This window comes from Galeopterus variegatus, unplaced genomic scaffold, assembly GCF_000696425.1.
Source record: "Galeopterus variegatus unplaced genomic scaffold, G_variegatus-3.0.2 Scaffold964, whole genome shotgun sequence".
Lineage (NCBI taxonomy): Eukaryota > Metazoa > Chordata > Mammalia > Dermoptera > Cynocephalidae > Galeopterus > Galeopterus variegatus.
Genome location: NW_007727075.1, coordinates 218,714 through 234,922, shown reverse-complemented (window position 1 = coordinate 234,922; position 16,209 = coordinate 218,714). Strand labels below are relative to the sequence as shown.

Sequence of the window (16,209 nt, the reverse complement as noted above, 5' to 3'; positions counted from 1 at the left end):
AAAAAAAAAAAAAAAAAAAAAAAAAAAAAAAAATGATGAAGGGGCTGGCTGGTAAGCTCACTTGGTTAGAGTGTGGTGTTATAACACCAAGGTCAAGTGTTTGGATCCCAATACTGGCCAGCCACAAAAAAAAACAAGACTAAGATAGTAATTTTATGTTACATGTATTTTGCCACAAATAAAAAAAGTTTTTAAAATTAATTCTAAGGCCGGCCCGTGGCTCACTCGGTAGAGTGCGGTGCTGATAACACCAAGGCCACGGGTTCGGATCCTATATAGGGATGGCCAGTTGGCTCACTGGCTGAGCCTGGTGCTGACAACAACAAGCCAAGGGTTGAGATCCCCTTACCGGTCATCTTTTAAAAAAATAAATAAATAAAATAAAATAAATAATAATAAAATTAAATTAATTCTACACTGGTGAGTCTTTAGTTGCTTCCAGAGTTTTGCTATTAGGTTTTGCTCTTAGGGGCTGCTCACAGTCCCTCTCTGGAGCATGGGTGTGACTGTCACCTGAGCACTTTCCCAGAAGTGGAACTGCTGTGTTATGAATTCAGGAATGTGCTTTGCATGGAATTAGACTGCACACACAACTACGAGTTTAAAGACTTGAGCTCTACACACAGCGACTTTATTAAATCTCCCAGTCCTGAAGTTGGTGGTGTCATTATGCACATTTTTCAGATAAGCGGAAGTGAGGCCCAGAGTAGTCAAGTAACTTGCCCAAGGATTCACAGCTGACCCAGGGAAACACCCTCCCTCACCGGGGACCCACTGTCCCCTGACTCTACGGAGCATTTGCAAACACTGAAAGATAAGGACAGGAGGCCAGGTGACCAGGGCTCACCGTTGTTGCAGGCAAGCTCATCACTCATGTCGTTGCAGTCGTACTCCCGGTCACACTGCCGGCTGCCGTGGATGCACGTCCCATCTAAGCACTGGAATTCATCAGGGCGGCAGGTGGCCACAACTGGGAAAGACAGAGTGTGCTGATTCTCTCAAGGAGAGGCAACCAGAGAAAAAGAACTAGCACCTTCCAAGCAGCAATTTCCCAACAGGCCAACAGAAGCCTTGGGCATCAGGGGCGGCCGTGTGGATGGGGAAGCTGTAGAGATGGCAAAACACACCGGGGCTTCTTGACCCAGCAGAAGATCTGGCTCATCTCCTAAGCGCAAAAAAGTGGTGCTTCTTTGAGCAGCGGAGCTCCCGTCACGGGTTAAGATCCTATATAGGGATGGCCGGTGAGCTCACTGGCTGAGCGCAGTGCGGGCGACACCAAGCCAAGGGTTGCAATCCCCTTACCAGTCACAAAAAAGACCAAAAAAAAAAAAATAAAAATAAAGGTAATACATGAGCTGGCTGGTTAGCTCAGGTGGTTAGAGTGTGGTACTGATAACACCAAGGTCTAGGTTTAGGTTCCTATACCGGCCAGCTGCCAAAAAATACACATATAATTAAAAAGTTTGATTTCAGTATGTTAGTGAAAAGAGATACAGGAGAGTATCCCTTATCTGAAATGCTTGGGTGAGTGTCCCGTATCTGAAGTGTTTTGGAGTTGGGGTTTTCTCAGATTTTGGAATATGCACATTATACTTAAGAGTTTAACATCCTTAATCAGAAAATCCAAAATCCGAAGTGCTCCAATGAGCATCTCCTTTGAGCATTCTGCTGGTGCTCAAAAAGTTTCAGATTTTGGATTTTTGGATTGGGAATACTCAACCTATAATAAATGTGAAGGCAGAATAACCGACCGTCCCCCCCTTTAAAAAAAAATCCAAGATTTTGGAACACTGTATTTTCAAGTGCTCAGTTGGAGAGGAAAAAATGCTGGAAAAAGAGTCTATTTTGGGGCTGCTGTTTCCTCTATGTAATCAGAAAGACTGGAAGAAACACAAAATGGGACTGACTCTCTTGCTTCATGATTGGAAATCATTTAAGTACTTAAAGTCACTGCCTGTTTCCCACCCAGGGAGCCTGGGGACAGGTGACGGGACCCCCCATCCCCACCCGTACCACAGTCCTCCTCGTCAGACTTGTCCTTGCAGTCGGGGCCACCGTCGCAGTGCCAACTGGCATGGATGCATTCGCCGCTGCCACAGTGGAACTCATGGGCAGAGCAGGGGCCATTGTCTCCTTGGGTGGCAGACGTGTCACGGCCTCCGCAGTTCTGTGGCCACTCATCGGAGCCGTCCTCGCAGTCGTGTTCACCATCGCAGGCCCACAGCTCAGGGATGCAGACGGAGCTGTTACACTGGAAGCTGACAGGGCCGCAGGTGGTTACTGGGCAGGAGACCTCATCGGAGCCATCCAGGCAGTCCCGGTCCAGGTCGCAGACAAACTGCCGTGAGATGCACTTGCCATCATGGCACTGGAACTCGTCCTGGGAGCACGTCTTAGGGGCTGTGGGGACATGGGAGGAGGCCACACTGTCACTGCAGAGCCCCAACACCAGCCCGTTCTATAGACAGGAACACAGTGCCACATAGAGGCCCCAGTTAGCAGACCCCCGGACTCTGAACCGCTGCCCCTCTGTGCCTCAGTTTCCTCATCTGTGCATGCCTCCTGGCATTGCTATGAGAATGGGGCAGTTAATAGCTATATAACTCATAGGCTTTACCAGCATGATGGTACCATTATTGACAGGTTTGCTGTCATTATTATTAAAAAAGCCAAGAACAAGCCGGCCCGGTGGCGCACTGCTACAGTGCGCCGCTTGGGAAGTGTGGCAGCGCTCCCGCCGAGGGTTCGGATCCCACATACAGACCGGTTCCCGCTCACTGGCTGAGCGAGGTGCGGGGGCAACACCGAGGGTTGCGATCCTGTTGCCGGTCCCGGTCCGGTACGGGCACGACACTGAGGGTTGCGATCCGTTGCCGGTCACGAAAAAAGACAAAAAGGAAAAAAAAAAAAAAAAAGCCAAGAAGACTCCCAGCTACAAAGTGCATTTCCCTCTAGGACTCCTGGCCTTGACTTTTAGCGGAACTCTCTAGCTCGGTAAAGACTTTTTCTTCTCGGTGGTTAGTTGGGTCACTGAGATTGGGCCAGGGAGCACTCACGACGCACTCAGCCTCATGGGTGGCAGGCACCTGGCATGACAACCCTAAGAAGAGGCACTGTCCACCCCCACTGCAATGCCTCCTGGTCAAGGTGGGATTGAGGGGTGGGAGGGGGCTTGGTACGAGCCCCCAGGAGGTGGAGCCCAGTGAGGAGTAGCCAAAATGGAGCTCGGGCAGGGCCACCTGGGGGACAAAGTCTGTCCACACCCCAGAGCTCTGGTGCATCATTAGCACAGGCCAGACTGGGACAAGGCCCCGAGGGGTGCAGACTTCCAGGCCACTTACGACAGCTTTGCTCATCCGAGCCGTTCTCACAGTCCACTTGACCATCACATCTCCAGAACTGAGGAATGCAGCGGTTGACACGGCCCCCACAGCTGAAGTCCCCCGATTTGCACGTGACAGACACTACAGGAGAAATGGGATTGAGCTGTAACTTAGAGGGAAGACGAGTGGTCCGCACCAGTCCCATCTTTGCAAAGGAAAAGCCCAGAACTTTCAAGAAAGAGGATGCCCATCCCACCTTTATGGGTGAATAAGAAAGGCATTTAGTGGAGCTTGTTAAAAACTAGACATCAGGTGATGTAAAGGTTTGGGGAGTGATATAGAGGTGGTGGCTGCATAGCATCCTGAATGTATTAATACTACTGAGCTGGTTAATTTCATGTTAGGTGAATTTCACTTCAATTGGAAAAACAACAACCATTGAAGGAAAGTCCCAGTAATATGTCCTCTCCCCACTACCCAATTTGTGGTTGAACACATCAATCCACTGGCCACTTTTCCACCCACCATTATCAAAAAAGGTCCCACCCAAAGGGAACTCACTGCATGTCTGCTGAGACTCATCAGAGCCATCCTGGCACTCAGAGCTGCCATCGCAAACCCACTTGTAGGAGATGCATTTCCCGTCCTGGCACTGGAACTCATTTCTCCCACACTTATCTTCCACTGAGAGAAGAAAAGAGGAAGGAGGCTCCTCAGTACTAGAATCAGAAACCGACCATGCTTCCCATGTGTATTTCTTGCCAGCTAAAGGATGAACCAGGAATGTATTCCTGTCAGTAACAGCCTGAGTCTCAGGAAACAAAACACACACAATCAATGAAATTTCATGAACCCAGAAGTATAGTGGAGGATAAAAGAATAAACCCAAGAGAGACTTGGCAACAATGTTTAAGGCTTTGACATCTTGGCTATTGAATCCAGAGTATAGATCTGCTGAAGTACAGAAACAAAATATTAGAACTTCCGTGCACCTTAGTAAGAAATGAAAATTATCTGGTGTATTAAACATGGTCATGAGGAAAACTGACCCAGTGCAATCACTAAGGTGAAAAAATTTGAGGAGTTTTATCTAGTAGATAGAGAGAAAATATGAAGAGAAAAAATAATTATCAGAAATTATAAATGCAGAAGCCAGAAAACTAAGATCCAGCAGCGAAGATAATTGTATATCTGGAGATCAGATTTAAGAAAAAAACAAAAACAGGGGCCAGCCCGGTGGCAAGCAGCGAAGATAATTGTATATCTGGAGATCAGATTTAAGAAAAAAACAAAAACAGGGGCCACCCCGGTGGCACACTGCGCTAGTGCACCGCTTGGGAAGCGCGGCGGCGCTCCCACCGAGGGTTTGGATCCCACATACGGACCGGTTCCCACTCACTGGCTGAGCGAGGCGCGGGGGCAACACCGAGGGTTGCGATCCCGTTGCCGGTCCCGGTCCGGGGGCAACACTGAGGGTTGAGATTCGTTGCCAGACACGGAAAAAGACAAAAAAAAAAAAAAAAAAAAAAAAAAAAAAACAGAAACAGTAACAAAAGACGTAATAAGAGAAAACTTTTCCTACAATTTGAATTTTTGGATAAAAATGAGAACAAACTGGGAAATTTTCTAAAATATATGATTCTTGAACTTTGGAAAAGAGATCAAGATACTATTGACTGCATTTGGTTTTAGATATTAAGTTTTGGTTTAGAATGTGGTGTTAAGTGTGAACTGGAATCAAAGAAACTTTGCAAATCAATAAACTCTGATTCTATATGTAAACTAAAACAATAGTGCCAATAACAAATTAGGACTGCTTATTTCAGCACACTTTTTGAATAAAGTAATAAGACCAAAAAAAAAAAAAAGAAGAAGAAGAAGAAGAAGAAGAAACTAGCAGAATCTGCCTTTTTACTGTCATCCACATGTGTCAGATGTTTTCTAGGCAAACACTACATAAAATATAAGTTTTGGTCAAAGGCTAAATTTACTATATGTTTCATTATCCTCTTAAGAAGATTAAGAATGTTTTTTTCTTTCATCAATTTTTAATGTTAGCCATACAAAAATCATTTAATGGCTTGTGCAAAATTTAGTCATCAGCTCATTTTGCACAAAGGTAATTAATAAATGCATGATACTTGAAGCCGACACCACATCTCCAGAAAGTTATTCCATTCCTGGAAGAACTTTCCAGACAAAAAGAGCAGAAGAGTGTAGATACTTTAATGATTCTACCTGCCCCAGGAGAGAAGCCTCCCTTTCTTAGTTCTGGATCTTGAAGGGTCAATATCTTACAACCTGTGTTTTATACACTCGTCCCTTAGTATTCATGGGGGATATGTTCCAGAACTCCCCAAGGATACCAAAATCTGATGATGCCTAAGTCCCTGATATAAAATAGGTTTGTATTTGCATATAACCTATGCACATTGTCCTGCGTATCTTTGCGGGTTTTTATTAACAGAGTTTGGAGACCAGTTGCTTAAAACTATGATCAAAAGACTTTAGGGGTAGGGGCTGGCTAATTAGCTCACTTGGTTAAAGTGTGGTGCTGACAACACCAACATCAAGGGTTTGGATCCCCATAACAGCCAGCTGCCAAAAAAAAAACAACTTTAGGGCTAAATGTAATATAGAATACCAGATTGCATCTTGGAACAGAAAGGGCCATTACAGGAAAAATTGGTGAAATCCAAATAAAGTCTAGAGTTAATCTCTTAGTTTTGACAAATGAGCCATAGTTATGTAAGATGTTAACAATGGGGAAAACTGTATGAGGGTATGTAAGAATTCTCTGCAATATCTTCGCAACTTTTCTATAAATCTAGTACTATTCCAAAATATAAAGGTGATTTTCTGCGGGGGGATGTCTGGCCAGTAAGGGGATTCGAACCCTTGACCTTAGTGTATAAAGGTGATTTTCTGCGGGGGGATGTCTGGCCAGTAAGGGGATTCGAACCCTTGACCTTAGTGTATAAAGGTGATTTTAAAAGTCCTCGAGGTGGGCCAGGGGGGATGTCTGGCCAGTAAGGGGATTCGAACCCTTGACCTTAGTGTATAAAGGTGATTTTGAAAGTCCTCGAGGTGGGCCAGCCTGGTGGCGCACTCGGTAGAGTGTGGCGCTTGGGAGCACGGTGGCGCTCCCGCCGAGGGTTCGGATCCCATATAGAGACCGGTCCGCTCACTGGTTGAGCGCAGTGCGGGTGCGACACCGAGGGGTGTGATCCCGTTGCCGGTCACGAAAAAAGACAAAAAGGAAAAAAAAAAAAAAAGTCCTCGAGGTGAAAGACTACATACATTAGAACGCATCAGTTCTTTAAAGCAAACAAGGAAGCTTCAAAAATTTATGGGCTTATCTCAGTTGATTAGAGTGCGATGTTGTAACTAACAAACACCAAGTTCAAGGGTTCGGATCTCCTTACCGGACAGCTGCCAAAAAAAAAGATTTACGGAGCATCTGGGAAAAAGTACACTGTAGGGGAAACCACATACAAGAAAGGCTTAAAGACCCATGATGGATTTAGTTATGAGGCTCCAGCTCACCCCATCCTTGGCCAGAATGAAGAACTGTAGTCTCCACTTAAATTAATGCCAAGATTTAAGACAGCAGAGGGAGCGGTTCATAGCTGAAGGTGACCCACGGCCAGAAGGAGCAGAAGGAACACACTTAGAAACCTCTCCTCCAGGCTCATGAATGCACAGCCATGACTTCCTCCTCCCATCCAGCTCCTCTGCACATGCATATCGTCAGACATCTCTTTTTCCTGTAAATTACAGGCCCCAAACCTCTTCTATAAGTGAGAAAGAGAGCAATGTCCTTGAGGTCACAAGATTTCACCAACTGTCTCCAAGCCCTCAGCAGCGAGAATTGCAACACTAAGGGAGACATCTCCTTTCATGGGACCACAGGTGACACACCTTCACCCCTGGCACATAATCTGTCCCCATACTGGAGCCTGTAAAGATTTCACAATCTCAGACCCCACATCCCTGCAGTCCCCTCCCCTTGGCTCAGCTACCGTCTGTTAGTGTTCAGTTCAGCTTTGATGCCGACCTTCCAAAAAACTGGGTTAGGCATGCTTAAGACAAAAAAGAAAAAAAAAAAAAAAAAAAAAAAAGGTAGAGCCTAATTCCCCTCCCTTAGAGTGTGTGCTAAGCTTTTTTCGCTTCTAACAAATAGGAAAATAGAGGTGATGCGAATTACAGCAGCCTCTACTGTGCTCATTTTTTGTTTGTTTGTTTTGTGGCTGGCTGGTATGGGGATCTGAACCCTTGACCTTGGTGCTATAACACTGTGCTCTAATCAATGAAGCTAACTGGCCAGGCTGCTTTATTTTTTGGCTGTGCTCATTCTTTTTAATCACTTACACCAGGGCAGCCAGCTGTATGTCACGCGTCCACTCCAGCAGTCCTAGGAGAGCCCCACCAGGAATTGAGACCTCCCACCAAAAGCAATTGAGTGCGCCATCTTGGAGGCTGATCCTTCCCATGACTGTGGCCCCTGCAAATATGCTTTTTCTCCGCCAACACTTTTTTTTATCGCATTCGTGCCTGCCAACATTTCGATTGCAACTTCATGACAGAACTTGAGCTATACCCATGTAACTATGCTGCTTCCAAATTCCTGACTCAGAGAAACTGTGAGACAATAAATGTCTTGTTTTTTTTTTTAAAAAAAAAAGATTACCAGTAAAGGGATCTTAACCCTTCACTTGGTGTTGTCAGCATCACGCTCTCCCAAGCGAGCCAACCAGCCATCCCTATATAGGGATGCAAACCCGCGGCCTTGGTATTATCAGCACCACACTCTCCCAAATGAGCCATGGGCCGGCCCTTATGTCTTGTTTTAAGCTGTTAAGTTTTGGGGCAATTTGACATGCAGCAATAGGTAATTAATACAAAATCTAACGTAAAAAGGTATGTCTGCATCTATATAAGTATTACATATAAATTTTATATAACAATATATGACAGGTATTATATAAAATATAGATGTATCTATAGATTTTTATATGAAAGTGTACGTATATATCTATATGTCTATATTTTATATACATCTATAACACAGATAGATATACAGATGATTATATTTAAATATGTCTTAACATAGACTGGTTGTTTAGCTCAATTGGTTAGAGCATGGCCTTGTAACACCAAGTAAAAGGTTCAGTTTCCCTGTACCAGCCAGCCACCAAATATTATATATAGATTTACATTATACCTTTATATTATATTATCTGTGTTAGAGATGTATAAAATATAGACATATATTTTGTTAAGTGGGAAAAAAGCCAGGAGAGCTGGCTGGTTAGTTTAATTGGTTAGAGTGCGGTGTTACACCACCAAGATCAGGGGTTCGGATCCCCAGCCGCAACAACAACAACAACAACAAAAGCCTGGTGCAAAAGAGTTCAGTGTGATCTTATTTTCATAAGAAACAAAATCTTATCTGTGTGTCTACATAGGAAATTATGGCAACAGAGCTTCATTTTTTATTTGCTTCAGGGTTGTTCTATGAATCCTTTATTCTTGAACTTTTTAGAAAGAAATAAAGAAAAAATATTCCGGAAGGCCAGTCAATGCATACCTCTGGCTTTAGTCCTAATTGCAGCAACCCTATAATCTCGCAAATGGCTTTGGTTGGCTTTGGTCATTCTAACCCAGGGAAGACAAGGCCAGAGACCTAGGAATTCCCTTGAACATTTCACCCAACCTTGAACCCAATCTTGAACCTGAGCTGAGGGTTCTGTGGGGCCAGGAGCTCCGGGACCCAGTTTGAGAACCACCTTCCTAGGGACCTTGATACAATTTTGTTGTTACTTCATTATCGTTCATTCATAAACTGTCCTAAACCTCCAGATGAGTGCACTTTCTCTGCCCTAGTATCTTTTTTTTTTTTTTTTTTTTTGCTGGCTGGTGCAGGGATCAAACCCTGGAGCTTGGTGTTATCAGCACCCAGCTCTAATCAACAGAGCTAGCCAGCCAGCCACTGCCCTTGAATATATGGAGCAAAATTAAACTAACATTTGGTTGCTTTCACTTATAAAAAGTGACATTTTGAAAAGACCATTCTTTTTTTATGTATATGCATCTGTGTATTTATTTGAATTCTCAAATATGCATGGACAGAGGGAGACATCTGATTTGGCATTTCTGGTACAAAGATCCACAGAAGAAAAATCTGCCTCTATCCATTTCTACTTTGATGGTTCACCCAGCACATTAGTGTAGATTCCCTGAGCAGCAGTGTATAAAGAGTTAGACAGACAGTCTGGGTTTAAATGGCTTTCCAGGTCATTTAACTAGAATGGGTAACTGACTTTTAATCCTTCTGGGCCTCAGTTTCCTCAACTGTAAAATGGGGGAGGATAGCAGTCTCTATCTCCTAGAGGGTGTTGGAGGATTAAAGAACAACAGAAAAAGAGCCCAACCCAGATACTAATAAAATAAGCATCAGCTTTTTTTTTTTTTTTCTCCTTTTTGTCTCTTTTTTACTGACCGGCAACGGATCGCAACCCTCAGTGTCGTGCCCGTACCGGACCAGGACCGGCAACGGGATCGCAACCCTCGGCGCTGCTCCCACACCTCACTCAGCCAGTGAGCAGCCGGTCTGTATGTGGGATCCGAACCCTTGGCGGGAGCGCCGCCGCACTCCCAAGCAGCGCACTGTAGCAGTGCGCCACCGGGCCAGCCCCTAAGCATCAGCTTTTAAGCTGATGCAGATTTTAAGCAGACACACAGGTGATATATCCATCTAGTGGAACTCAACTCAGCAATAAGAAAGGACAACCGTTTGAAATACACACGAATCTCCAAAACATAATGTTGTTTCCGGCTTCTTTTGCTAAAGAGTACATACTATGATTGCTTCTATGTGAAGTTCTAGGACAGACAAAACGAAACTATAATGATAGAAATCAGATTAGTGGTTGCCTCCGGTGCATGTGAGGGTATGATTCTACTGAAAAGGGTCCCAAGGGAACTTTCTGGGAGGTTATAAATATTCTACAAGGGTACTTCAAAAAGTTAATGAAGAGATGCGCGTTATCTCTCAATTCTATTTTTCCACCAACTTTTCGAAGTACCCTCCTATATGCTAAGGGAAGATGGTGACATGAATGCAGACACTTATGAAACTCACTGAACTGGTCACTTAATATCTGTCCATTATAGTATATCAATGCCACCTCATTAAAAAAAAAAAAACTCTGGGTCTTCTAAGTTCAAGTCCAATGCACCTGCTAGAGGTTAGGAAAGTGGTCAGGTGACGTTAGAAGAGGTATGTATGGAGGGACAGAATGAGGATAGAAGTGGTAAAGCTGGAAAAAATTATATATATAAAGAGGATTTAGAAGGATCAACAGAACTTGGTCCAAGGTGGCCGCAGTTGGGAGCTCAGGCAACAAGGAGAATGGGTAGAAAATAAGGAGGGAAGTGAGAAGCGAAGGAGTTGAGCTTTGGAACTTGCAGTGGCCACAGAGACTGGTAATCCTGTTATCCAAACCCTGATCTGTGCAGAAAGTCTCCCTCGGAGGTGCCTGGACGGAATCTTCCACACCCCACTGACTCACAGCTGAATTGCAATTGTGCTGGAAGGAGGAAGTGAGTCACTTATCGCTTGCTGACACACTGGGTGGGCAAAAAGCAATTGGGATTCCAGGACTCTCACTATAAATAAAACGGGAAGTTCAGGCAAGGGGCACTGGCAATAAAGATATTGGAGGAGGAGCTTCAGTCACCCCACCAAGTGACCTCAGCTTTGGTGAGCACTGATCCATTGCATAAAGGGCCATCTTACAAATAAAATGTGCCACCACAAAGACTGGAAATAATAATAATACCTGAAGCCCTTTAAAGAGATAAAGGACAACAAATTCACATCACCCTCTCTGGACATCAAGCCTTCTCCTGGCTGTAATTCTCTAACCATTTGCTAGCCACAGGTATCTCAAGACCACTCCAACAGGAAGACCCCACCTCTACTATTTCTGTCCCAACAGATGACACGACAGCTGGCCAGCCCTCTAGACAATGTGTAAAAAGTAGAATTTACTGCTACAATAGCAGCCTGCAAAATAAGCCCCCAGTGGCCTGGATGGTGCAGGCAGGGCTCAGGAACAGAAGGAGTACCAAGTGCCGGTGCGTCAGTGGGTGTCCCCACAGCATGGCCCTTTCTGAGCAAGGGGACAGAACTGTTTCAAACACCACAGCCCAAGAAACAGCACATCTTCTTTGTGCTTTTCTTAAGCAATGTTTGGGTTTTCCACACTAGTTTATTTGAATTTCAGCAAAAGCAAACCAGAGCACCAGGTTCCCATATCTCCTCATGCTGCGGATGCCCAAAATGACACAAACACTGTGCCCCTCTATTTTTCTTTTTTTTTGGGTGGCTGGCCGGTATGGGGATCTGAATCCTTGACCTTGGTATTATAACACTGTGCTCTAACCAGCTGAGCTCACCAGCCAGCCCTGCACTGCACCCCTCTCAAAAAAAATCTCTGAAAAAACCCCCTCCAATCTCTCATGTCACGGGTGACAAGTCAGGAACTAGGTAATTGAAACAGAAAAGGAGAATACACATTTCTGCTTTTTGCCCAGCACACAAATGAGGTGGTAAATGCTTTCAATGTTTTCTTTCCCATGCTACTGAAGATCATATTGGACAGGGAAATCAAAACTGTAGCTAGAATCATTTCCCTGAAAATAGAAAATCCCCTGGCTGAAGTGAACAGACTCAGCCGGAAATGAATGAGAAATCAATGGATCAGTGCCATACCCAAAACGGGGGCTTATTTTTCCCCAGGCATTATCTTGATGGTAAATTTTGTTGTTAGCTCCTTTCGGGAGGGGCAGCCTGTCTCTGTCACTATTCACTACTGGTGACTTCCAGAGTCTATTAGCAACAAGTCGCCATTCGTTTGACAGCTAGGCAGAGCATGGATTCTATTAATGTACTTAACCAGAATGAAAAGGGGACATGGAAAGGCCCATCAAAGCACCCAGCAACAGAAGCATCTAGAATTGGATCTTATCCGGGGAGGAACCCTACAGATAAGATCAGGAAACGCCTAGAAAGACAGACCATGGAACAAAATTCCCCTAAAGCTTTTGAGTCTCGAGAAAGCACACCCTATCTTTTATCAGTGGTCTCCTGGAAGAAAAGTTTGTAAAATCCCCCTGGGACTTGCTGCTAAAGCCAACACAGCTCTCAACAAGACGGCTCTACTTTCTCTGAAGTTGACTGAGTCCCTGACCTCTTTAACACACCAAACACGACTATTAGCTGATTTTGATCTGGCTAAGTGCAGGCGCACAGTGTAGATTCCATTCCTAAAGGAAACAGATTAAGGGGCCGGCCCGGTGGCACACTGCTACAGTGCGTCTCCTGGAAGAAAAGTTTGTAAAATCCCCCTGGGACTTGCTGCTAAAGCCAACACAGCTCTCAACAAGACGGCTCTACTTTCTCTGAAGTTGACTGAGTCCCTGACCTCTTTAACACACCAAACACGACTATTAGCTGATTTTGATCTGGCTAAGTGCAGGCGCACAGTGTAGATTCCATTCCTAAAGGAAACAGATTAAGAAATTCTCCTCTCGAAATGCCTTCAAGCAAGCCAGTGCAGCCAGGGCGACTATAAACACACATCATCCAGCTCTGGGAAGTCTGGGAAAAACATCAGGGCTCAGAGCCTCCACACATCAGATCCTCAGCCATCCAGGGAGAGAGGACACTAAAGTGAGCTACATGGCCTTGCTCAGGATCTCACTAGCAACATTTTCTTGCTGCACCCTCCTAGTGGAAAACTGATGTGTCAGTGTCAGTGATGTCCCAGCGATTCAAAGCTCTCCCTCCACTCAGAGTCAACGCCCTGCCAATAAAAAAAAGAAAGAAAGAAAAGAAAAAAGCTTCTTGCAATCCTGTTCATCAGGCAATCCCATTCCTTATATAGGCTGAGCTGGTTCTAAGTAGGAAAAGGGCCATTTAACTACTGTCCCCAGGGCGGAGCTGACTGCCTCTCCGCAGTTAATTTAAAGCCACTTAAGAAACCAGTAACTCAAGATCAAGCACCAACTAGCCTCCTGTCTAAGTCTAAATTCGGATCTACCCTCCCCCCCAAAAACCAAAAGTCGCCATGTGGGCAACTCAACCGAATCCACTTTGGGCCTCCGAACAAAGGCCACCCTGAGGGTCGGTCCCGGTGTCGCCCTCCGAGACCCTGCCTCGCCCCGGCTGCAGGTCTCGGCTACGGACCAAGGCGGGGCAGGAGAGTTTCCAAGGCAACGACTCAGCTCCGAAAGGAACCGAGGCGTAGAGGGTGGCCTGCGGCACGTCTGTGAACTAAACCAGGGCGGGCAGAGCTAGGGCGGCCCCGAAGACGAGGTGGGGATGACGGAGGTCCCGCCGAGGGCGCCCGGGCGAGAGTGACCAGAAGCGGCTCGGGGGCCCGTGACTTTTCCTCTGTCACAGGAGCCCGGGACTGAAGCGAAACCTCCCGTGCTGCCGCCTCACCCAGAAACGGCGCGAGGCGACTTCCGCCCTAGCCCCGCCCCTCTCGGCCCGCGCCTCTGCTTCTGCCACCTCCCATTGGGTGAGGGGAGTGGCTCGAGCCTCGCGTGTTCGGACTGCGCCCAATGGGAGCTGGGGGGCGGGGCGGAGGGGGCGGGGCGCTGTAGCCCTCGGCGTGGCGCGTGTGGACCAGCCGGGTCTCCAGTCGCCTTCGCCCCTAGGAAACTGATTGGCGGGGAGGGGGGCCCCTCATTTTAGGACCGGAGGTCCCCGTACCCCACTCTGAGAAAGACGTGGAGGCCCCGAGGCGGGGAGCCGCGCCCCGTTTCCCCTGATCCCCCCAGACTCCCCCAAACCCTTGCGCCCGCCTCAGCACCCCCTCCAACCGTACGGGAAGGACCTCGTGCCATTCTCCCACAAGTTTCCCCGGACCGAGTGATTATTTTTTCGCTCTCCTCCCCCAAATAACCAAGGGGCTCCCGGAGTTCGGGGGCTCTCTCTCACCCCGCGCAGGCTCCTGGAGCAAGCCTTACCTGCAGCTCCTGCTGCGATGAGGAGCAGGGCGGTGGCCCAGCGCAGCCCCCGTTCCGCGGGTCGCATGATCGCAGCCTCTGCCCGCAACGTCCTGCCCCGGACCACAGCACTCTGTGTCCCCGCAGAACACCCGGCCTTCGCGTGGCCAGGCGGCGACTGCACTAAAGGCCAGAGTCATTTGCAGCATTTCAATGTGAGGTTTCTACCAGGGGGAGGAGTTTGCAGTGGGGTGATTTTCAAATGTCTTCACCTCACAGGGAGAGGAGGAGTTTCGAACGGCTGATGTGACATCGCCTTTTTTAACCCGTGAAACCCTGATTCGGATTCCAGTCCCAAAGCAGATCCAGGGCAGGCAACTTGGGTTGTTGTATTTCAGTCGCCGGTGAAGAGCTGACCCCCCAAAACTGGAAAGGCGTCTCCTGGAAGAACCCCCTGGAATTTCTTAACGTTTAAGTGCTACGTTTGTCATTCATGCCTAAAGAAGTAACAACCGTCCTTTCAAATCCTCTAATAGCCTAATGATCTCTCTGCCTCAAAAGGAAAAACTAGAAATATTGGAAAAAAAAAACCCTTCTATATTTACTTTTCCCTTTCTAGGAATTGCATGTAGATTTTTTCAGCTTAGTTTAGCTGTACATTGTTTTTAGGTGATTATTCTAAATTGCCTTATAAACAGTAATCAATGAGGAATTTAAATAAAATCTTCATGAAATACAGCCAAAGAAAGTATTTTGTTTTGTGGGATCCAGCACTTGGAAGAATTACGAGGAAAAACATGTCAAAAATCAATTGACCCCAATACCTGGAGTCTGGACATAAATATTGGTTTATCCTTTTAGGAAAAGGATTTGCTTTACTAACAGAAGGGTGGTTTCTTCTCCCTCGAGCAAAATCAAAACAAACCTGCTTCTGCAGCTCAGCCTGGCTGCCTAAACGGAGGAGTGATGGAGAGAAACTTCTAAGAATCAAGGAGTCTCTCTCTCTCTTTTTTTTTTTTTCCTTTTTGTCCTTTTTCGTGACTGGTAACGGGATCGCAACCCTCGGTGTCGCGCCTGCACCGCGCTCAACCAGTGAGCGGACCGGAGTCTCTTTTGGGTTTTGGGGGGTTGGCTACTTACCTGAACACAAAGGGTCTGGCAATCTGGGAGGGTTCCCCAGGAAAGAGCTGGAGTTCTCTGGGGTATTGCAAACTGACTCTATCGGGGAGTGCTAACCTCTCAGCAGCATTATTGAGAAACCCATGAAAGGAGATAGAGACAGGATAATTGAGCCCTCAGAAAATTGGGGCTGGCTGGTTAGCTCAATTGGTTAGAGCTCAGCCTTGTAACGGCAGGGTCTAGGGTTTGGATCCCCATAACAAAAAAAAGAAAAATTGTATGTAGAAATAAAAATGGCGATTAATCCAGAGGAGGAAATTCATAAGCAGAGTGTTTGGCAGTGAAGAGCCCAGCTTTGGAGTTGGACCTCAGGCAAGTAAATTAGCTTTCCCAACCTGTAAAGGGGAGATAATGATACTTCCTCTATTGTCAGATTCAGTTTCAGGGTCAGGGCTGGCCGGTTAGCTCAGCTGGTTAGAGCATGCGGTGTTATAACACCAAGGTCAAGGCTTCAGATCTCCTTACCAGCCAAATGTCAGGGTCAAATGAGATAATTATCCATCACCCGGGAAAGTTTACAAGGATAGGCAAGTACTAGGAGTTGTCCCCATTAAATTCCATTTCTTATCCTATTTGCTACATTAAAAAGAAGTCAGTTCGGGCCGGCCCAGTGGCTCACTCGGGAGAGTGCGGTGCTGATAACACCAAGGCCCCGGGTTCGGATCCCATATAGGGATGGCCGGTT

At 46.3% G+C, this 16,209-nt stretch overlaps 1 protein-coding gene across 1 annotated transcript in view; it reads right to left on the bottom strand.

The window, feature by feature from the left end:
* Positions 1-14,519, bottom strand: part of LDLR (low density lipoprotein receptor) — a 29,039-nt gene extending 14,520 nt beyond the window's left edge. Inside the window, exons 1-5 of the mRNA XM_008573787.1 lie at positions 14,367-14,519; positions 3,885-4,007; positions 3,342-3,464; positions 2,014-2,400; positions 848-970 (exon numbers count right to left, since the gene is read on the bottom strand). Coding sequence (XP_008572009.1) covers positions 848-970; positions 2,014-2,400; positions 3,342-3,464; positions 3,885-4,007; positions 14,367-14,433 — 823 coding nt within the window. The 5' untranslated portion in view covers positions 14,434-14,519. The remainder of the gene's footprint in view (positions 1-847; positions 971-2,013; positions 2,401-3,341; positions 3,465-3,884; positions 4,008-14,366) is intronic.
* Between the last annotated feature and the right edge of the window lie 1,690 nt (positions 14,520-16,209).